This window comes from Mus caroli, unplaced genomic scaffold, assembly GCF_978045245.1.
Source record: "Mus caroli unplaced genomic scaffold, Mus_caroli_1 scaffold_8, whole genome shotgun sequence".
Classification (NCBI taxonomy): domain Eukaryota; kingdom Metazoa; phylum Chordata; class Mammalia; order Rodentia; family Muridae; genus Mus; species Mus caroli.
The window spans coordinates 4293632-4316241 of NW_028227263.1; the positions used below are offsets into that span (position 1 = coordinate 4293632).

The 22610-nt window shown below is 52.0% G+C and overlaps 1 protein-coding gene and 1 pseudogene across 2 annotated transcripts; both read right to left on the minus strand.

Annotated features, from left to right (window-relative positions):
• Nucleotides 1-11233, minus strand: B4galnt4 (beta-1,4-N-acetyl-galactosaminyltransferase 4). 2 transcript variants are annotated; one of them, XM_021166957.3, is made up of 20 exons: nucleotides 11029-11231; nucleotides 8312-8415; nucleotides 7879-7974; nucleotides 7697-7792; nucleotides 7521-7611; nucleotides 7345-7445; nucleotides 7127-7194; nucleotides 6843-6921; nucleotides 5223-5289; nucleotides 4972-5106; nucleotides 4780-4889; nucleotides 4596-4696; nucleotides 4416-4516; nucleotides 3455-4343; nucleotides 1712-1995; nucleotides 1465-1618; nucleotides 1292-1364; nucleotides 1045-1198; nucleotides 622-748; nucleotides 1-398 (listed from the first exon to the last, which is right to left on the minus strand). In XM_021166957.3, exons 1-20 carry the CDS (start codon nucleotides 11177-11179, stop codon nucleotides 275-277), a joined length of 3105 nt encoding a protein of 1034 aa, XP_021022616.1. In that variant the 5' UTR covers nucleotides 11180-11231; the 3' UTR covers nucleotides 1-274. The 2 variants fall into 2 exon arrangements, with proteins under 2 accessions (XP_021022616.1, XP_085697296.1); XM_085841170.1 differs by lacking the exon at nucleotides 1-398 and having other exon boundaries at nucleotides 635-748; nucleotides 969-1198; nucleotides 11029-11233.
• Nucleotides 11234-11407: 174 nt separating this feature from the next.
• Nucleotides 11408-21660, minus strand: LOC147002824 (large ribosomal subunit protein uL11-like; annotated as a pseudogene).
• Nucleotides 21661-22610: the final 950 nt, after the last annotated feature.

Genomic DNA, 22610 nt, shown 5'->3' on the forward strand with positions numbered 1-22610 from the left:
TAAAAAAAATATTTCATTTCATTCTGAATAAAAAACAGAACAGACAGAACTCTTGTAAATTCTGAAAACAATGTCATTGCTACGGAAAATTTCACAGAAATCATCAGGGGGTGTGGGGACCAAGGTGCCTGCCCTGCCACGAGTGCCGCCTATCTGGAGTCACAGAGGAGGCTTTTAGGGACCAGCACAGGTGGTGGCAGAGCCTGAATCAAGCTCAGGACGCAGCTTTTACCTGCTGCACCAAGACCCAGTGGCCCAGAGGGCAGCTAGGTCTTCAGGATCGCTGTGTGCGGGCACCTTTGCGGCTGCGTGTGGCCCACATGCCTCGCTTTGAGTGATAGTGGTGGTAGAAGTGTCGCAGTCGAAGCCTCTCCACCTCCAGCCCTGCCTGCAGGACCCTGGGAGGAGCGGGTGGTACATCAGAGCCCTGGCTCAGGTGCTGTGGTTCGGGGCTGCCCTGGTGGCTGCAGGAGCCTGGGGGTGGGTGGGAAGGGTTCAATGCAGGGTGGGTGGAAGGGATTTTGTGGGTCTCTAAGATCCTGACAGGTGGAGCTCTGTCATTCCATCCTCTCAAGGGAGGATGATGAGGTGTCTCAGTGTGAGGGAGGGGAGGGCAGTTACCTGTCAAGAAGTTCCCAGTCCTCGCCTCCCCACTGGTCACGGAACTCCTCAGTGTTCATGCCTCCTACTCTGTCAAAGTCTGATTTGTAGATCCCAAAGAGGCCAAATCCATTCACTTCCCAGTAACCTTGAAGTGGGGAGGATAACCATTAGGGTGTGGTCCTTAACATTTTCTCCCCAGGGAGGCTAGAGGACCCTGGGAGGAATTCTAAGAAGCCTGATTTTGGAGACCCTGGGTGGGAGGGAGTGTCTGGTATTTGCTAATAACTAAAGAGCTCATAGGCTTATAGACAAACGGGTCTAACGATCACTGCATGACCTGTGTATGAATAGGGTCCTAGGCTTACCCAGGAGGTCAGGCTTGGAGTTTGCCCCGGTGGTTGTGAGAACCTGGAGCTCCCCGGGGAACACCCAGGTCCTTACCACGTGGGTCCCACGGTGAGCTTCCACAGCCCAGACGCATGACCACAGGGGCGAAGGCCAGCTTGCCCTCCACGCAATGCTTGCGGATGCTGTCCAGGATATTAGGTGGGAAGTGGATGTGCAGGTCACAGAGGAAAACGATGCTGCTGGGGTCCTGTAGGTTGGGAGGTCTGAGCCCTGCTCACCTCCCCAAGGTGAGCTCAGCACCCTCCTTTCTTTCCCCTAAGCCCTTGACTGGCCCACAGACCTCCACGGCATCCACTCCAGTTTGCAGGCCTGCAGAGCGCTCGAAGTTTCCAGTTCGTTTCAAGTACTGGTACCTGCAGGAGGGAAGGAAGGTGAACGGCGCCGTCAGGACAACTCATCTCCTGTAAGAGGAAAGATTCTTGGTTTCCCCATAGTGGTGGTAAACATCGTTACCGAGGTAGCTGAGCCGCACGCAGGGCCCGCTCCACATCCATGTCCTCGCTCTCAAAGTCCACCAAGATGATGTTGAAGTAAGAGTCCCCCGTATGCACATGCAGCGCGGTCATATCTGCCAGGAACTGCACTACCCAGCGCGCCTGATTCTTCACTGGAAGAGGGGATATCACTGAAGCAGCATGACTGGACCGAATGGTTCCCACCTCCTACCCCATCCCCGAAAGCCTCATAGTGGCGCACATACCTGGTACAATGAAATGAACCATGACATCCTGACGCCAGGCCAGGTGCAAAGGCCGGCAGAGCTCTGGGCGACTGTCTGGGTGAATCGAGGCGGCTGGAGGCGGCTCGGGACTTTCTCCATCTTCATCCCCAACGCGGGCTCCGGGCAACCGCAGGAAGACGTATTCGGATAGGCGCTGGCGGTTCCCTCCGCGCTCTTGCAATTCCAGTTCCAGGAGGAAGCGGCTCCCGCGTGCAGAGTCACGGCGCTTCTCCACGTTCACGATGCGTAGAAGCGAGAAGCGCCTGCGAGGCAGGTGTGATTAACCGAGGGTTGTAGCTCTACTCAACTGCCTCCCCCTTTACCCCGAGAACCACGCGACTGTACTCCCCAGACCGCATCACACCTGCAACCCGTTCTATCGCTCCTAAACACAGGTTGACCTTCCCACGTCTCAATTCCCCAGCCCAGCAGGAAATAGGAAAGGCTACACTAGGGGTCGCTGTGAGCCTAGGATTGTCAAGTTCTCCCAGATGTCTTCCTCTGCATGATTTTCTTTGTCCTGAGATGATGTCTCAGGCTTCTCCTATGGTTAGCATCCCACAAGAACCACCAGGAAGCTGTTAGTTCTCCCATGTGTACCCCTCATACCCCGAGCAGGCCCCTCATTTTGTCTCAGGCCTTAGGCTATTCATTCTGCTTCCCACCCTCTGGTGACAGCTAGCAATCCCCCTATGGGATACCATTGGCATGACCTGAGATGGGAGTCAACCCTACCCAAATCAGGAACTTTCTACCCCCAACCAAACACTTTAGGTTACTCCTTGGGGTCACCCACACCATAGCACCCAGATGTGCCTATGACCACTTAAAGTGGACAGTCCTATAAAGAGACCAAGAAACTGCCTCATAAGCTGTTCTCAAGAGACCTACCCTCGGGGTTGGGAATTTAGTTCAGTGGTAGATCATTTTGCCTAGCAAGCACAAGGCCCTGGGTTCAGTCAGCTCGGGGGGGGGGGGGGGGAGAGACCTGCCCTCTGAGCCACCTAGGTCTGTCCAACATCACCAGTAGGTCTGTCCAACATCACCAGTGGTGGGAAGGGTCTCCTGGTCCCTTTTGAGGGCTGTCATGCTCACACCCTCTGGAGCAGCAGCACATCTGTGTACAACCCCTGTCCTGTTCAAACCTTTGTGTGGAGCTTGGCTCTCAACACTGACTGCCAGATACCTTGTCCTGATATCCCTGCGTTCATCAAAGCCCAAAGAAGGTTCTCGCTTTCCTCCAGGCTGACAATGAACAGAACAGTCTCCTAAGACCTCCCTCAAAGATGGACCTAATTAATCTCCCTCAAAATGGGGTAGAAACAAGTTTGAAGCCTAAGACCTAGGAGACCAAGGCTTCCTTGAACTAGACACAGTCCCCTAGTTGGGACCCTCCAGTGCTCCACAGGGAGAGGTCTAGGGCTCCTGAGCATGACACTTAGTGTCTCTGGTCCCTGAAAAGGCCATCTGCCCACAATCTGGCTACACCTGACTACTTCCCCTATGGTTTGGGTTCATCCCTGGGTCTAAGTCTAAGTTGGCAGATGTGGGAATTGGCAGTGAGGAGAGATGAAGTCAGTCTTGAGTGGGGCTCCAGAGAGCCCTTCACCCATAGTTACAGAGAGGGAGAAGGGGCTCAGAGAGCTGCTGAGAGCCAAGGAAGTTCTGCGATCCCTGCAGACACCGGCATGCCTTCTCTTCAAGCAGCCGTCTGCCCCGTACCCGCCATGCCGTGCATTTAGCCGCTCCATGTACTGAGCCACCACATCCACCGCTTCGGCCTCAGGAAGTTGCAGGTTCCCGGATACGTTACAGCGCAGGTCGTTCCAGTCCGAGCGCAGGAGCTCGAAGTCCATGGCGCCCACGCTGAATGTGCGCTGCCAGTTGATGGCATCCTCCCGCCAGCGACCCAGGGGCCGCCCAGCGGCCGGCTCCTCCTCTTCCTCACTGTCTTCTGATGTGGCCTCATCACCAGGGGCCCCATCCTCCTCCCCTTCTTCACCCTCTCCCAGCAGCTGTGGCCTGGATACCTGAGACAAGCTCAGGAAGGAGGTCACAGGCTGTGTTTCCACCGAGGAGTTCAAGTCCACTGTGGGCACCATGAGTCCCTGTCCATGCAACTGGCCCTCCCGGCCTCCCTGGCTGGTCTGGGCCCTGACTGGGGGCTTTAGTTCTGTGACCTTGGGGCCACTGGTCCTATAGCCCTGGGTCCGAGGTGGATGTGGGGGCACCCGCAGCTGTACTCTGGGCAGAGGCTTGGGGCGCAGGAAGACACCAGGGAAGGGTGGCCAGGGTGAGTCTCGCAATGCCCTCGGGGAAGCCCGCTGTCCAGGTCGGACCCTGGTCACGTACACCTTTGAAGGCGACTTCTCCACAGTTCGGGGAGGTGGAGCTCGCCCCAAGAAGAGGGGCAGGGGGCGTGGGGCCCAATTCAGTGCCCGGGAGTGTCTGAGGGTCTGCTCGTCCAGAGGACTAGTTGTAGGTGGGGTCGGGCTGGCTGTCGTTCCAGTGGAGGCTGCTGGGGTGGGGGTCCTGTGGCTCTGCTGTACAGATGCATCGGTGGGCTCCAGGCTGTCTAACAGTTCCTGCTCATCCTCGTCATCCAGGAAGTCTGCAGAGAGGGTCTGGTAAGCTCAAGTACCTGGCCTTTGGGCTGGGAGTGCAGCAGGACCAAGACACTCACCATCTGGGTTGAGGAAGAGGAAGGCTCTACGCTGAACTTCTTCCTCCTCATCTTCCTCTCCCTCTTCCTTGTCCATTTTCATGTATTTATAGAACCCAAACCTGAGGGAGAAAGTGCATCAGAGACCTTCCTCATCGAGGCTCCTCATCCTCGCTTCTGACAGGCCACGCCCCCACCTACCTTTCCAGGTATAGTGGGGACTCACGGTAGAAGCACTTGTTGTCTGTCTCCATGTGAGTGAGACGGGTATGGTCATTGGGGTAGATGAAGGACAGGTACACCTGCGGGCAGGGCCGATGGCTTAGGGGTAGGGCCTGGGGCAAAGGGTAGCTTTAAGCCGCCACCTCCCACACCAGGCACTTACAAACTGTAGTCCTTGGTATCTGGCTATGGGGAAATCCTTGAGGATATAGGTGGGGGCATAGGCACAGGGCTCCAGAACATTCTCCAGGCTCAAAGGTTCCATCCGAGGAGCTGCAAAAAGGGCCATCACTTGGGAGCCTGGCCTGGCCCTCACCCCACTCCATCCTCCCCATCCTCTGAAGCCTCCTCTCACTGAGGAAGAAGGTATCCCTGGGGTCTGGGTGCAGCATGTCGGCGCTGGGTTCCCCCTGCGGTGGGAATCCTCCTACGTGGCTGGCTGGAGACTGAGGCACATGGGCCACATGGTCCATCTTCAGAGATGACTCATCTGGGAGTAGGAGGGTATCCAGAACTTCATCCTCCCCTCCACCATCCCCATGCTGAGCCCCACCCCCACCCCTGAACCCAGCCATTCCCCCCCCTGAGGAAATACCCAGCCCGCACCTGTGTACAGGGAAATGTGAGCAGAACCAATGATCTCGAACTTCAGACCAGGCAGGAAAGCTCGCCACTGGGGGTGTGGGGATAGGAAAGAGGTTGGGTCCTGGTAGGCGGCTTTCCTTAGTTCATGAGTGAGGGAACTACCCAGTGAAAATCCTCAAAGGATGCAAGAGGCTTGATGGGGAGGGCAGGAGGGGCTTAAGGAAGAGGAACCTGACAGAAGGCCCAGAAGGTTAAGATGTTCAAGGGGCAGATCCAGACTCCGCCCAACACTCTTCCCTCCCCCCTTCTCTACCTCCTCCCAACTCCCTCCCTCCCTTTTCCTTTCCTCCAAAAGTTGCTGACTATAACTTCTGACTCCATTTTCTCTCTGACTTTGCATGTTGCTTTCCTGCGGTCACTGCTGGATCTTCCCTCAGCCCCTGACCTAGTATCTGCCACCAGATGGCCCTCCCCGTGCCCCAGCTCCATGGATGCTCCTCAGTCTCCTTGCAGATGTGTTCCTCCCACCTCTACTCAGCTGGTGCTCCTGGGGGTGCTGACTGAGCTCATCTGGGACCCTCGTTATCAGTACCTCTGCTCTCTTCCCTCAGACCATCCAAACACCGAGTCTCCACTCTACTGAGACGGGATGACGTGTACTGAGGTGCTGAGGCCAAGAAGCACCAACGCTACTGTGGTCATGTATCTCTCCCTCCAGGCTCTGTCCTGCTGTTAAACCCTCCCCCCCCCCCCCCCCCCGTCTCCCAGCTACCCGTCTTTCTTCTCTGTGGTGGCTGACACTGATTGTCAATCTAACGGGCTCTAGAATCACTGGAGACAAATTTCCAGGCATGTCTGTGAGGGAGAACCTAGATGAGGTTAACTGGGGGGTGGGAGTGGGGAGACCTACCCTAAAATGTGGGGAGTACCATCCCATGGACGGTGGTCCAAAACTGAATAAAAAGGAGACAGTGAGCCGAGCACCAGCAGTCATGTCTCCCAGTTCCTGGATGCAGAGTCCATGTAACCAGCTACCTCACACTCCTGCTGCCAGGGCTTCCCCTCCACCATGGACTGAACCCTCAAACTGTGAGCTGACATAAACCCTCCCGTAAGTGGCTTCTTGTCAAGGATTTCGTTACATTGATGATCATGGCAATAAAAAAAAAGATAGTACACTTCCCAAGGCTCCATCTCTCTGCTTCCCATGGTTTCACACAGGCCAGAGGGATGCCTGGCACGCAAAATCTCAGCTACCTCACTCCCCCACGGCAGTCTGAGCAGTTCATCCCAGCATCACAGGCCTGGCCTGATCAGGCTACCCAACTTCTTGGAGTCTCAGAAGATGCTAGATAACAGGAGCTAGTCCTCCAGGTACAGACTTCAGAGGCCTGTACACTCTGTCTTCCCCATGTCTCCTGGTGAAGGACCACTTTTCAGTGCAGCCCCTCTGAGCATCCAGCAAGCATAGCATACCCTCCTGACCCTGGACCATGTTCCCAAATAACTGCTTTATCTCCTAGACTGGATATCCCTTTGGGCTGGGGACCACCCTGCAGTGACTGTCCAATGATAGAGGAAGTGGGTGGGGGTGGGGAGCTGTGGTCTTTGGAGCTTCTTCAGAGGGCAGGCCACACTCACACCCACTTCCACATGGTCTGAGCCCTTGTCATCTTGCTTGTGAAGCAGTTCAAAATAGTATCTCCGGGAGGCCATGAGCCTGTAGACAGAAGGAGCTGGGGCTGTTTCTCATCAAACAGAATAAGAGCCCGGAGGGTTAGGACAGAATCTCATATCCCTCTGGGATGATCCCTCGGGAAGACAGTGCTTGTGTAACATGGGCAAGCACGATACCCAGCCTCCCTCTCATATGCCAACATAGATGTGCACACACGTGTAAATGCATGCACTCTTAAGTTACTCACCGACGCGGCTTAGACACCTGGGAGCTGAACTTGGTGAATTCTCCAGGTGCGGTCCACTCGGAGCCAGTCTAGGGGTGACACAAGGGGGACAAAGGAGTGACCACATTCTCCCTGTGGGCATCGGACACACTCAGTCTGTGTTTCCAAGAGGCTGCAGGAGGTCCAGAGAAGACAGATGTGGTGTGGATAGAGGAGCGAGGCAAGAGGGCAGAACCTACCTTGCCCACAAAGGCTACAAGCTGGGCGGCTGCTGGGCTCTCATCCAAACTCAGCCAGAACTCAGAGTTGTCATCCGAAGCCACAGAGAACTGGATGTCGCCTAGTCCAAAGGACAGAGGCTCAGGAAGCTGAACTGTTCAAGACATCCTGCCCCTGCCGTATGCAACCTACTCACCATCTCTGGCTGGGTGGATGAAGCCAAAAATCCGGAGTCCATAGTTCTTCCACTTAGGGGACACAGCTAACTTTGTCACCGTAGTACGAGTCTGCCGGTTGTGCAATAACTACTAACTCACAGCTCACTGCATGCCTTGCCCACCTTACCAACCCGTACGTTCTTGAGGTACTCACATGAGGAAAGAGTGGGAAGTGCAGGTTCCTTCTCAGGTGGCCCACAGCACCTCCACACCAGTCCTCAAACACATGCAGGTTCACCTGCCCTTTGAACTGGGGGTCAGAAGGGATGTTAGCTGTTATACAGTCTGCCCCACCCTTCCTCCCAGCCCAGGCCAGCCCAGCCCAACAGAGCTTACCTCTTCCCGCCATGGGGGTGTCTGGTGGGTGAGGTTCAGTGGGGGTGGCTTCCTAGGTCCTCCAGGAAACAGCATGTTTGGGCCCCGCCCCTCAGGCTGCAGGAAAGAAAGAGCCATATCAGAGTTCTAAAGGCAGGAAATGTCACAACTGCACAGTCCACCTGGGCACACACAGCAGAGTAGAACTTCATGGTTTCCCTTTTGCACATCCAGGCTCACCACCTAAGCACTCGCCCACACAGATACCCTCAGCAAATCTGCCCAGACAGTTATGTAGCCACTGATTGGATGCACAACAGATGCAGACCACTCAGTGACTACCCGGACCCTGTATCCAGGCTGGGATGCTGAAACTCACATACAACCCAGGGTCATATCTACCCATCCTAGAGGGTGGCTCCTTGTGACTAGGTTTTTCTCGGTCACTCCTTACCGCTTGCTCCTCTTCATGACTTTCACTCGAGTCCTCTGACCTCTGTGTGGACGATGGCACTCGGACTCCGCGGCTATCGGTCACACCGGTCAGCTTCTCACCATCTGCAGACGCGTGTGAGGCGTGTTAGAGCTCAGACTCCTTAAGGCCATTATCTTTGTTGTTGGGGGTCAACTGGAGGGGTGGGGCAAGAAGGACTGTTGAAGCCTCTACACTTCCGCTCCATCATTTGGGTGCCTTCTAGACCCTACCTTGGGTGGGCAATACAAAGCAAGAGTCTTTTACCAGCTTTCTCCAGTCCCTAATGAGAGCGAGGAGCAGGGTTATATATATATATATATATATATATATATATATATATATATATATATATATATATACTCAGGCTAGTGTGACACTGTACACACTCACATCCATCAGGTGATCCTCTCAGAATGGCTTTGCCTTGGGGAGAATTGCAGATGGCCTAGCACCCTTGATGTCCTTCCCACGTGCTAGGGTGTTTGCCTCCTCTCTCCAGATCTATGTGAAGACATGTCCACCACAGTTCCTCCAGCTTGGAGTAGACTACTCCTATACCTTGTTTTGTCCCACTTCTTGGACCTTCTCCCTAAGTAGCATGCCCACTGCACTCCTGGGTGTCCACTCTTTGGGACTTGAGTCTCCAAAGGCAGGAGGTTTCATTTTATCCCAATCCTGTCCCTCTTGGTGCTCCCAATGAGACACTAGGATCCAGAGATCCTTCCTGTTTCAAAGTCACACCTTGCATTCACATCTGTCCCTCCTTGCTGATCTCAGAAGCCAGGCTCCTGGAAAGGTACAGCTGATACCAGTTGAGCCTGAGCTGTCTCTAGGTGAGGGGCTGCCTGTGTGGTCTCTTCCCTTGAAATTTTGGCGGTGCTCCACATTCTAGATCCTTCCTTTTTTTTTTTTTTGGTTTTTTTTTTTTTTTTTTTGAGACAGGGTTTCTCTGTGTAGCCTTGGCTGTCCTGGAACTCACTCTGTAGACCAGGCTGGCCTCGAACTCAGAGATCCACCTGCCTCTGCCTCCCGAGTGCTGGGATTATCCTTCCTTGAGGAGCCAGGAAGTAAGCAGGCAAGACTCCTGGTCAACGTCCTGGAGCCTGGCCTGGATACCCACAGCCTATCAAGCTAAGTCCAGGCATTTTGAGTATACTGGGAACTTTCTGTAGTGGGGTCTCAGCTCAGGCTAAGCCTCAGCATGAAGGGACAGTTATCTGCCCCACCCTCACTTGGAGGTATCTATAAGCACAGGCTGCTGGACACCTGCTGAACGTTGCCAGCTCTGAAGACTGACGACTCTGTCAGGAAAGTCTTAGGCACTTGCAGCTACCCAATTTCTCACATGCCTTGTGGTGCCTGGTGGGTCCCAGGTGGCCAGACAGGAGATGGTCTTCAGCCCAGAGAAGAGAGTGTGTGGCTGGGGCCCCATCTGTGCCGCCCAGGCTGCTTCTAGCAGTGCCATTGGGCAGGACTGATCTTCCAGGATCCAGAATAGATCCTACCCACCTAGGAGGAGTCAGAGCCAGCTGCCCTCATGATCAACCTTCAACAGTGGGGCTCCCTGTCTTCATTCCTTCCTGGTTGGTCTCAGACAGAAACAAATTGCTCAGGAAGTCAGCTGAACCCACAAGGGCAGCTGGTGGGAGCTGGCTTTATTGGGTACTGGGTCAGCTCTGGGTCCAGACTTATCTCTTAGGGATAGAGCTGTCACATCTTGAAGACGTCACAGCTAATAATGTACATGGATTGGGATGACCCATAGACTTTCTTGAGGGCTGGGATCTGTCTCAGATTCTTGGCCCAGGATCTGCTGGAAGATGTCCGGAAACAGTTGTCCAGGCATATGAAGAGGCAGAGGGCCTCTGCAGGCAGGAGACAGGTGCAGGGCTGAAAAGGGAGTTCTGGATCCATCAGGTGGAGTGGACAAGAACTTCGTGAGCCAGTGTCATTGCTCTGAGACTTTGAGAGGAGAGACACTTGCTCCCCTCCTCAGCTCACCAGCTTCCCTCACAAAGATGGGGCTGAGCTCTACGTGGCTTGGTTAGGCTTCTCCAGGCTCATTCCCTGGTCTTTTTCTACCTAGCTGTCATTGATGTTCACCCTGCTCTGGAGAGTTTTCCCCCAAGGTGTGGGTCCAATGGCCACCATCTCCAGAGGTTCTCCCCGGATTTTTACCCACAGGGCTTGCCAGGCCTAAGTTGCTTTGTACATCCTCTGACCACTCTTAAACTACAACAAGCATTTACTCAAGTTAGCATTGGTCCCTAGCACACGGACATCTCAGTTCACTCACAGGTGTACCCAGAGTTTCCAGCTGCTCTGGCCACTCTAGGCAGCTGGATCCCTCAACACCACCCTTACCTCCCCACCTTCCAGAAGATGAGGAAACTGAGGCCCTGCTAAGTAGGCAATGGCCTGACAAGCCTCTTAGCTGAGGGCACCGGTTCCCCCAAGGGCCCACCGTTAACTCCATCACCACCGGATCTAGGCCGATTCCAGGGTCGGAAAAGGTTAGAGATGAGCCCCGAGGGACCCTGCGTTACTGCTGACGTCACTGGGCGTCCCGCCGAACAGAACCGCGACCCCTCCCCCAATATAGCGGAGCTGGGAGGAGCAGGACAGCAGGGGCTCTGGGCAGTCAGACCCCCACGCCTTGGGAGGTCCGGGCCCTCTCGCTACGCGCCATCTCGTACCTCGCCCGTAGCCCAGCCGCTGGCGTAGCGCGCGACCCGGGCGCACCAGGCTCCGGTGCACATACGTGAGCCACGCGGCGCAGGTGAGCAGCAGCAACAGCAGCAGCAGCTTCATCTGCTTGCGGACCTTCTTCACCGGGAACCACGGCATCGCGGCACCACAATCAGGGGCGTCGCTGCGGCCCCCCGGCCCCGCCTGCCCCGCCCCACATCCCCCGGCCCACCCTGCTGCGCTTAGCGCCTGCAGCACCGCATGGTCCTTTGTCCGCTGCGGGGGCTACGGGATTCGGCCAAGACTCCCGGGCTGCTCAGGCCGCGGTCGGGGTGGGCGGCGGGAGCGGCTCCTTGAGGCGCTCCCCCGCCCGCCCCTCCCGGCTGCTCACGCTCCTCTGGACGCCGCGGGACCGAGCAGCATCCACGCTGCGGTGCTACCCAGCGTGAAACGGGACCGATGGTCGCGGTGCCCGAGCCAATCGGCCGCGGCCAGCCCGCGTACAACCAATCCGTGATGCTCGGAGGCGGGGTGGCGCGTTAGGGTGTGCCAATGATCCACACGACGCGCGCATTCACCTGGTGTTCGCCGGCCGCGCGCCCGGGGATGCGGGGGTTGTGGGGACCGAATCTGCGGTGAGGGACACCAGGGACGTCGGGGAGAGGGATGTAAGAGGTCGTTGTTACTGTAGAGGCCATGGCAGGGACGAGGGGTGCTGCGGGAATCCGGCTGCGTGTCTGGGAAAACGCTGGGAATAATGAGTACGCAGAGAAGAAGCTCAGCCTACCTCTTAGTTGGACTTAAACGAGGCTGGGATGTTCTCGGCTAGCTGTGAGGAAGGACAGGTGGGTGGAGGGTGGTTCTATCCAGATAGCTTCAGTTGTGCACTCCATTCGCTTTCTAGCTGGTGCATCCCACCAGCTAGACTACCAACTCTCTCCCACCTTACCACCAGCCGCTTCTCCTTGAGGTTCCAGCCTAATGACCAGGGTACTTCAGTTGGTGTAGCAGAAGCTGCTGTGAGCCTGCAGAGCTCGTGGGTTAGGAATGGGGACTGGACATTTGAATAGTCTCCCTTCCTTCGTGACGCCATGGAAAGAAGCCATTGGAAGGAGATGGAATCTCTTAGAGACCTTCGCACCCTGGGTGGGTGTGCCCCAGTGGAGATGACTGGGCAACTTACAGTATCTGTTCTAAGGGGTGGCCTCCAGCTCAGTAGGCAAGGGAGCCTTCCCATACCACATGAACCACTGTGCTGTTTGCAAGGTGGCTTTGCTGGTTTAGTTTAGTTTGTTTGTTTAGTTTGTGTTGTTTTGAGACAGTGTCTCACTATGTAGCCTTAGTTGGCCTGGAGCTCTTTAGACCGCTGCTTGCCTCTGCCTCCTGAGTGCTAGGATTCAAGGCATGTGTCACCACACCTGGCTTGCCTTTGTTTCTAACATTGCCCCACCATCACTATGTATCCTTGGGACATAAAATCAAATTGGCCACATTTCTTTCTTAAAAAAAAAAACTTTTTAATTGTTTCTTTCGTTTTTGTTTTGTTTTTTAACTTTCATCCAGGCATCAGCTGCTGTTCTCATCAGCTGGCTCCCTGTCCTGACTTTGTTTCTGATGCCTGCACTTGTTTATATCCTGAACATTGTCTCAGCACACACCCCTTACATGGCACGTGTTGTAGCTACTTTTTCATCTTCCTAGTCATCCAGCTAAGAGACATCAGGAAGACTTGAAGGAGCAATAGAGAAGAAGAAGAAGAAGAAGAAGAAGAAGAAGAAGAAGAAGAAGAAGAAGAAAAGAGAGGATCTCTGCTGTCTTATGTTTACTGGACAGAGACAGAAAACAAATAGTGTTTGCTGTTGTTGTTCTGATTTGTTTTTGTTTTTTTGTTTTTCGAGACAGGGTTTCTCTGTGTAGCCCTGGCTGTCCTGGAACTCACTCTGTAGACCAGGCTGGCCTCGAACTCAGAAATCCACCTATCTCTGCCTCCCAAGTGCTGGGATTAAAGGCATGAGCCACCACTGCCCGACAAATAGCATGTTTTGTTTTGTTTTGTTTAAGAAAGCAAATGTTGGGCTGGTGAGATGGCTCAGTGGTTAAGAGCGCCGACTGCTCTTCCAAAGGTCTCGAGTTCAAATCCCAGCAACCACATGGTGGCTCACAACCATCCGTAACAAAATCTGATGCCCTCTTCTGGAGTGTCTGAAGACAGCTACAGTGTACTTACATATAATAAATAAATGAATCTTTAAAAAAAAAAAAAGAAGGAAAGAAAGAAAGAAAATGTTGGGAAGCAAGCAAAACGTTTGGTTTGGGCAGAGAAGTGCACTATCAGGGAAGAATTCAGGGCCCTGTAGGCGACCCAAGCCCAAGACTCTCCTCTCTTCATCTAGAGTCGGTAAAGCAACTAGGGTAAGGCAGAACAACTGAGGAGTCAGCAAACCGTGATCAGCTAGACAGCTGTTCCCCTTGCTACCACATCTGGCCGAGACCACATCTCACCCCAACCACAGAAGGAAATGTTTCAGCCTAACCAAGCAGACAGCACGACAACAGGATCTATTGATGAACGCATGCACTTAAAACAAACAAACAAACAAAACCCAACTGTATTTGTCTTTTTTTTTTTAACAGATTTTAATTCATTGTTTTATGTATATGGATGTCTTGTCTGTATGCGTGTCTGGTGTACCACCTGTGGGCCTGGTGCCTACAGAGGTCAGAAAGTGGTGTTGCATCTCCTGGAACTGCTTTTAAACCGCTGTGCTGGTGCTGGGAACTCAACCTGAGTCATCTGCAAGAACTTTTAACTGCTGAGTCATCTCTTCACCTCCTGCAACTGTGTTTAACCAAAGCAAAGCCATGGTTAAACTCTCTAACCAAAACAGGCTGCATCTCCCGAGAAACCGGGTCAGAATTTCACATTCACCTTTGGAGGCTAGTCATTCTTGCAGCTGAGTCACACTCCTTGAACATGTTCAAGAGCTAAATGATGAGAACATAGAAACATTAGCCACTGCAATTCTGGGTTGTGTTAGATGGGAGGGAAACAGGAGAAGGAAAAAGGAGGCAAAGGAATTGATTATCGGAGGGGAAGGGAAAGCACTTGCCATTCAGTCATGGAGTTGTAATGGCATTGGTGACTACCTTTCTTTTTTCAATATTTATTTTTATTTTATGTGCATTGCTGTTTTGCCTGAATGTATGTCTGTTTGAGGGTGTTGGATCTTGGTGTCACAGATAGTTGCGAGCAGCCATGTGGGTGCTGGGAGTTGAACCCAGGTCCTCTGGAAGAACAGTCAGTGCTCTTAAGTGTTGAGCCATCTCTTTAGCCCCAACATTTACCCTTTTTGATGGGACATTCTAATATCTTTGGACTCAGAAAAGGCTGAGGTTCTTTGACTGGTGTGGGGAAAGCCTAAGCCTGGATTCCTAAAAAAAAAAAGTCTGTGGTGTTAGCAGTTTTGTTTGTACAAGATGGATCTGAATTCTTGTAGTTGTTTTCCATGGGACTTACGAGGCACTAAGAAACACCCTTAAGGAATCTCTGCCTTTCTGAGTCACTACACCATGGTTTTGATCTCTCCTTGAGGGGACTAGCGTCCTGAGCAGCACAGAGACCATTCTCTCTGTAGATCTCCTGCTATGACAGCCTTTTATATGATGTGTCCCCTGGTAGAACCTTCTCAGATTTGTCTAGGACTGAAGGTGCTCCATCCAAGGACCAGGTACTTGTAGCTGTGTCCCCATGAGAGTCTTGGATGAACCAGGATGCATTGGTTGGTCCCTTGGGATCTGAGATCACTAAACCAGTAGAGCCCAAAGTTGTAGGGACATGAAACAAAATTATGCTATTTCCTCTCCTGACCCTGGACTCCTGGATGCTGTCCATGGAGAGAGGCTGTAGGGTGGCACTGGTCCAGAGCATCAAGCATATCCTGGGTACATCCCAGCCTCACAGTGTGGCCACTCTGCTGGCCCCAAAACAGCTTTTAGGAGCCATTTTCCTGTTCAATGGGAACATGGCCAGAGAGTGAGTTCACTGGAGAGACTTATGCTGTGTGGAATAGATCCTCTGCTGAGTCCATAAACTGCCATTTGGGCAGTAGCATCTAGGATGCCAGGGAAAGTGTATTCACGACCAGAGTTAGCAACAATTCTAGCTCTGCCCCTTCAGGATGGCAGGGGTCACTGCCATCCTCTGCTGCTGGCAGCTCGGCGCTCAGCATAGCCATAACGGAACAAGCCGCTGTGACTGGAACCCAGGTTCTGATGTCTGTTAGTTAGCTCTTCTGTTCCTGCGATAAAACATTCTGACAGAAAGCAACTTGGGGAGGGAAGGGTTTATTTCAGTTTACAGACGACAGTCCCGTCATTGAGGAAAGCCAAGGTGTGCACTCAAGCAGGCATCTAGAAGCAGGAACTGAAGCAGAGACCATGGAGGGAACACTGACTGCTTCCTGGCTTACTTAACACACTTTTCTTATACAAGCAAAGGCCTTCCTTGCTTAAGGATAGCACCGCCCACAGTGGGCTGGACCTTCCTGCATCAATTAGCAATTAAGAAAGTATCCTCTGGACGGGTTCACAAACCAGTTCTTCGGTTGAGGTTCCCTCTTCCCAGGTGACTCCAGTTTGTGGCAAGTTGACAGAAATTAACCAGCACTTGAGGTCGTGTCTAACGTGTATTTGTGTTACTACATCACATGGCTTCTTTTCCTCCTGCTTGGGGAAAGCTGATAATGTCCATAGATGGGCTTTCCTAGTCACTCGGTTCTTAGGGCTTCTTTGGCTGTGGGTGTGGTTGGCTCAATATTCACAAGAGACAGATTCTTTGTACCCTGTGCATCTAAATGTTACCAGAGAGGCTAGACCTCCAAGCCATCCAAATTCTTCTACCTTTGCTCCTTGTGGTTTACCAGGCTACCCAGCTGTCCCGTCTGTCCCTGCCTGTGAACCAGATCAGGCCCATGCCTTTTATCTTGAAGCTGCCAAGTAAAACAAGCCACCAGTCATGCTTCATACTGTCCTGCTCACTCGGAGATCTTGCTGCCATCGTGGTCATGTGGGCCTTGTAGGGACTATAGTGGCGTAGCTGTCCATCTTCAGGTGACATCCCTGTAACATGCAAAACCACCTGAAATCGGAACTCAGCCTTTTCTTTCTCTGTCAGCTGTCCACAGGGAGCTCCCCACAAAGCCATTGGTGAGTATAGCTTCGGAAAGAGGAGCCATTGCAGGAGTGACTCTTGTGTGTGGTCTGCTTCCTGGAGTTGCCTACGTGGGTCTCTGGGGCTTCCTCAAGCCAGCACTGTATATCACTACCATGAGCTCCACCCAGGGGCTCATGGGTCAAACATTCTAACAGTGGCTCCGGGAGGATGCTCAGTATCTAGGGCACTGGTTGGAACTAGGTTAGTTCTCTTCTGGTGAGGGCAGCACTTTGCCAAAGTCCATGCAATAATCATCTAAAGGGCTAGCCAGAGGCTCCATCAGACCTGCTGGGTCAGTGGGTTGACTGCCTGGACTTAGTGTAGAACACACACACACACACACACACACATGCCACATGCACACTAAAGGTTTTATTTATTTTTAGTTTATGTATATGAGTGTTTGCCTGCATGTATGCCTCTGTACCACTTGCATGCAACACCCTCTGAGGCCAGAAGGGTGCACTGCAGTCTGTTGGAGCTGGCGTTGCGGTTGCTTATTAGTTACTAGGTGAGTGCTAGGACCCAAACCCTGGTCCTGTGCAAGAGCAGTCAGTGCTCATAACTGCTGAGCCCTCTCTCCAGCCCCTGCAGAGCCTTCTCTTGGCTTTGAGCTATTCAGTTAAAGGGTTGCAGGGAGCACCTTGTCGTGAGTGACTGACAATGCAGCCAAACAACTGTGAATTCAACTGTGCCCCTCGCAAAAGACCATTCCTGCTGGGCTTCGTGACAATTTGCACCACTTTATAAAGGGGCAGAGCAGGTCGTGAGACCCTCCTGTGACTATCCATCTGCTTCTTACCATACATTGTATGCAACTCTACCTTAATTGTCTGTGATCTTGAGAAGGAGCTCTAGAGTATATAGGCTGGAGACAACTAGGTGGGGAGGGGGGATCCATCTATGCTGCTACAGGAAGCTCTTATCGCTGCAAGGTAAGGCTTTTCAGGTGTGGCCTGTTGGGTGAGTAAGTAACCTCTCACCTATGCTCTGTAAGGAGGCCCAGTAACGCTCATTGGTTCTTCGGGTGAGCTTTGGAGGAATCATGCCTTGGTTTGCCACTGGGACCTTAAGAGAAAGGACAGACACTTATTATATAGCTCTCCCTGGGAAGGAATTTTAGCAGGTAGGTGAAAACTGTCTCTTAAATAACAAGGATGTACTAGTCATGCTATCTGTCTTATGCTTGAAGAGACTGTATACACTGGACCAGGGTGTCTTGCTTACTTTTCTGTTGCCATGAAGACACACCATGACCGAAGTAACTTACAAAAGAAAGCATTATTGGGACTCATGGTCCCAGAGGGTTAGAGTCCGTGATCATCACACGGGGAGCATCGCAGCAGTCAGGAAGACATGGCACTAGAGCAGTAGCTAAGAACTTAGCTACTGAATCTGAGAGTTGGACACACAGAGAGAACTAGGAACAGAAAAGGCTTTCGAAACCTCAAAGACCACCCACAGTGATACACCTCTTTCAGCAAGGCCAAAACTTCTAATCCTTCCCAGTCAATTTCACCAAGTAGGGATCAAACGTTCAAATATTTGAATGGAAAGGAGCCATTCTCATTCAACCCTCCACACCTGGGATTCCAGAGACAGAGAGAGAGAGAGAGAGAGAGAGAGAGAGAGAGAGAGAGAGAGAGAGTCAGTCAGTCAGTCCCAGGCTCTGTGTGGTCCACTCCTCAGCTCATGGATTCTATTACGATGGTAACATCTACTTTCTGTCCAAGTGTGGTCACCACTGTGTCACCAACAGTGATGGGAAGGAAAGGCGATGACGGTACCTGTGGATGAGGAGACAGTCCTGGGCAGCATTGGTCTTGGGAGATCGGACCATGAAGGTGTAGCTAGCTGTTGAAAGTAATGTGTTCAGTCTCATCCTTTTACCACGGGTGTTAAGAACAGCTGTGGGCAGGGTGAGGGTACAGACGTGTTCTAAGTGTGCTGTACCAGTAGAGCCAATCAGGAAAGGCAGCTGCAGGAGCTGTGGTCTGATCCCATTTACGATAACAGTCTTCCGTTCTCCAAGAACTACTGGAGCTGGAGAGGTGGCTCAGGGGTTAAGAGCACTGACTGCTCTTCTAAAGGTTCTGAGTTCAAATCCCAGCAACCACATGGTGGCTCACAACCATCCATAATGAGATCTCACAGCCTCTTCTAGTGTGTCTGAAGACAGCTACATTGTACTTACATGTAATAAATAAATTAAAAAAAAAAGAACTACTATCTTCTACATAGGCCAAACAGGTGGAATGTAGGGTGATCTGGGGATACAGCAAGTCTTTAATGGGAACACATGCCCCAGGGTGCAGCACACTTTTACTCTCCAGTTTCTAGGTATAGGTATTTTAACAGCTTCTTTCTGGGCTGGGGAGCCCACACAAGGTTCTTCCTTTATGCCTGAGCCATGGGTCCAGGAATGTCCGGCCCTACTGGGAGTGAGTGTTCATGAATATGCCATCCTCCATGAGCCCCTTGATGGGTGGATTTCAGGTTCCTAGGAATCCACCAATTTGGAGCCAAAGTCCCTGGAAGTTCTTCCTACTTCCCCTTCCCAGGCTCAGATTAACACAGGTAGAGTGGCCATTCCTTCTTGTTATGGTCTGACTTGGCTCTTACTATAAACAGAGTCCCCACTTCATATGCTGGGGTCATAACCTCCAGTAAGATGGTATGAAGTATCCGGCAACAAGAGTCAGGTGGAGTCATGAAGGGGTCCTGGTCTTTTATAAGTGAGCTCAATTTCCCACCCTCTTAAGAACAGAGCAATGTTGACTCTCTGAGCAGCCATGACAGAAGTGTGATCCTGAACCTGGCCATATCTGCACTCTAATCTCAGACTTCTGGCCCCCAGAGCCATGAAAAGTACACTTGCTTCTCTCTCTATGGATCCAGCTCGCCCAGAGATCCATAGAGAGAAATGCTTGCCCTGGCTGCAGACATTGTGGGTTATAATTGTCATGGTGCCCTGAGTAACTCTGGTTTCTTTTTCCCTACAAAGTTTTCTGGCAAACTATAAACAGGCAAAAACCCCTGGGGTAATGCTACTTTACAACTGGCTCCTGATGTCATCTGTGCCAGAACGCGCTCAATGCCGTCCAGGATAGCTTGAGATAAACCAGGTACCGTCAGGTTGAGATGAGGCCACTTTTGTCTTGTCTGTGCTCTTCTGATGTAAGCTGTGAAGATTCCCTGACCTTGTTATTGCCCGTGGCCACACTTTGGTCAGTGAGTCTCCAGAACCTTGACTGCAGTTCTGGGGGTGTCTACCTGCTTTTCTGATCTTGCACTTCTTGGGGCCTGTTCCTACTCCCTAAGGTCAGAACACTATGGTGTTTTATTAATGTCCAAGGTGGCCAGCCAGTTTCTACTTACTGAATGTCTATAAAAGAATACTTTTCCAAGAAACTAGGTTAGCACACCGGGTGGTGGCGCAAGCCTTTAATCTCAGCACTTGAGAGGCAAAGGCTGATGGATCTGAGAAAAGCCAGCCTGGTCTACAGAGCAAGTTCCAGGACAGCCAGGCCAGGGCTGCAAAAGAAAGAAACTAGATTAAATTTTGGGGTAGGTTTCTTTCTCCAAAGCTGGCCCTGAACTCACAGCCTGCCTGCCTGCCTGCCTGCCTGCCTGCCTGCCTGCCTCCCTCCCTCCCTCCCTCCCTCCCTCCCTCTCTCCCTCCCTCTCTCCCTCCCTTCCTGAGGTTACAATTGTGCAGTACACTTTGTCCCAGTTCCTTTTATTTACTTATTTATTTTGAGACAGTGTCTCTTACCATGTAACTCTAGTTGGACTGGGTAAAGTGCAACTTTAGCAGGTTGCTTTTTTATCTTGTTATAAAATAGCTAGCAAAGATGTCTGTGACAGTCATTTTGTGTGTGTGTGTGTGTGTGTGTGTGTGTGCTCATGCACATATGGGTTCCTATGTGAAGACTTGAGGACAATTTCAGCTGTCATTCCTCAGGTGCCATCCACCTTGTTTTTTGAGATAGGGTCTCTCACTGGCCTGGAATTCACCTGGAAGGCTAGAGTGGCTGACCACTGATCCCCAGGATCTGCCTGCTAGGATTGTAAGCATGGCACGCCCAGTTTGTTTATTTATTTATTTATTTATAACCAGATTGTCTTCCATTGAAACATTTTCTCTAGTTGCTTATTAACTAGCTGGGCATCCCAGAAGGCTACTATCGATGTCACAGGGTGCCCATCCACATGGCAGCCTACAGTCTGTGCAGTACTTAGGATCTCCTTAATAGTTTCAGAAAGTTCTCTGACTAAGGACCAGGTTGTGTTGCAGGTGCCGGGCAATCAAAAGTGACATTTCCACTGTGTGTAATGGTCTTCTGCTTCTCTCTGTCGCTTGGTGGCTTCTTGAAGACTCTGATGCTCAGGCCAAGACAGAGGCAGAGGGCACCACCTCCATGCTGGCCTGTCTGTCTGGATGTTCAGTTTCACTGTCATTTTCAGACTGTTCCACTGTTCCAGTCGCTGGTTACCTTGGCAGCGTCATTACCAACTGTTTTTGGAGACAGACCCAAGGGACTGATCTTGGGGACCAGGCATATGTGTCACCAACCTCACCTCCCGTGCACCTCAGGTACACAACTTTGATCCCATTGTGCTTGATGGAGGCGGCTGGTGTTGGATGAACCCGGATTCAGAAAGTTGCACTGCAGCTTCCTCTGAGCTGGTGACAGAAAGGGGCCATGACCAGCATTCACTATGTATAAGGGATGACATGCGGGTCCCCATGCATAACTTCACCTCCTGAACTTTCACCCCGACCCTCTTAGCTGTGAATGGTTCTTCCTCCCTAGCTCCCTGCCCCCTGATACCCTGGTTGGCCAAGCTCTATGGCCTCCCCCTAGCTCCCCGCCCCCTGATACCCTGGTTGACCGAGCTCTATGGCCTCTGGCTATGAAGGATCTGCTTGCTTCAGCCTCCTGAGCGTGAGGATTATAGGTGTGTGTCATTAGGCCTGGTCCTTTGTGTCTTTAACCACTGCCCAGTGTGATTATCACCCTCCCTCATCTTTGGCAGCGAAGGCCCTTTGGCCCTCCCTTGCTGGAGTTCCACTTCATTGGCAGCATTACCAGCGCTCCAAGGACTTTCAAAAAACCCTTGTCAATCAGTCTAGGAGCCCTGTGAATTGGGAGGGGCTTCCATGTTTCCCGGAGCCCAGTCAGGGGAGGGTTGGGTAAACAAACACAAAATTTATTTGTATAGCAGTTTACAAACTAGAACTGAGAACTGAGTGTGGTGGTGCATGCTTTTGATTTCAGACCCTGGGAGGCGGAGGCAGGTGGATGTCTGTGCGTTCAAGGCCAGTGTCTTAGGGTTTCTGTTACCGTGATGAAAGCACCGTGACCAAAAATCTAGTTGGGAGGAAAAGGGTTGATTTGGCTTACACTTCCAGATCACAGTCCATTACGGGAGAAAATCAGGACAGGGACTCAAACAAGACTGGAACCTGGAGGCAGGAGCTGATGCAGAGGCCATGGAAGGATGCTGATGCAGGAGCTGATGCAGAGGCCATGGAAGGATGCTGATGCAGGAGCTGATGCAGAGGCCATGGAAGGATGCTGGTTAACTGCTTGTTTCCCATGGCTTACTTCCGATGGCTTACTCAGCTGACTTCTTATAGAGCCCTGGACCATCAGCAAAGGGATGACACCGCCCACAATGGGCTGGGCCCTTTCCCATCAATCACTAATTGAGAAAATGCCTTACAACTGGATCTTACGGAGGGATTTTTCTCAACTGAGCCTCCTTTTTCTCTGATAGACTTGTGTCAAGTCGACCCTGATAACCAGCCAGCCTAGTCTACCTGGTAAGAACTTGTCTCAAAAACAAACAAAAACAAGATGGTTGTGGTGTCTCACACCTTTAATCCCAGCCTTTAGGAGGCAGAGGCAGGCAGATCTCTTGAATTTCAGGCCAGACTGGTCTAGAGAGTGAGTCCAGGACAGCCAATGGTTCTGTTACATACAGAAATCCTGTCTTGAAAAAGAAAACAGGGGCCTAGCAAACACAGGAGTGGATGTTCACAGTCAGCTATTGGATGTATCACAGGGCTCCCAATGGAGAAGCTAGAGTAAGTACCCAAGGAGCTAAAGGGATCTGCAACCCTATTGTTGGAACAACATGATGTACTAACTAGAACCCCGGAGCTCTTGTCTCTAGCTGCATATGTATCGAAAGATGGCCTAGTCAGCCATCAATGGAAAGAGAGGCCCATTGGACTTGCAAACTTTATATGCCCCAATATAGGGGAATGCCAGGGCCAAAAGAATGGGAATGGGTGGATAGGGAAGTGGGGGGGGCGCTATGGGGGACTTTTGGGATAGCATTGGAAACGTAATTGAGGAAAATATGTAA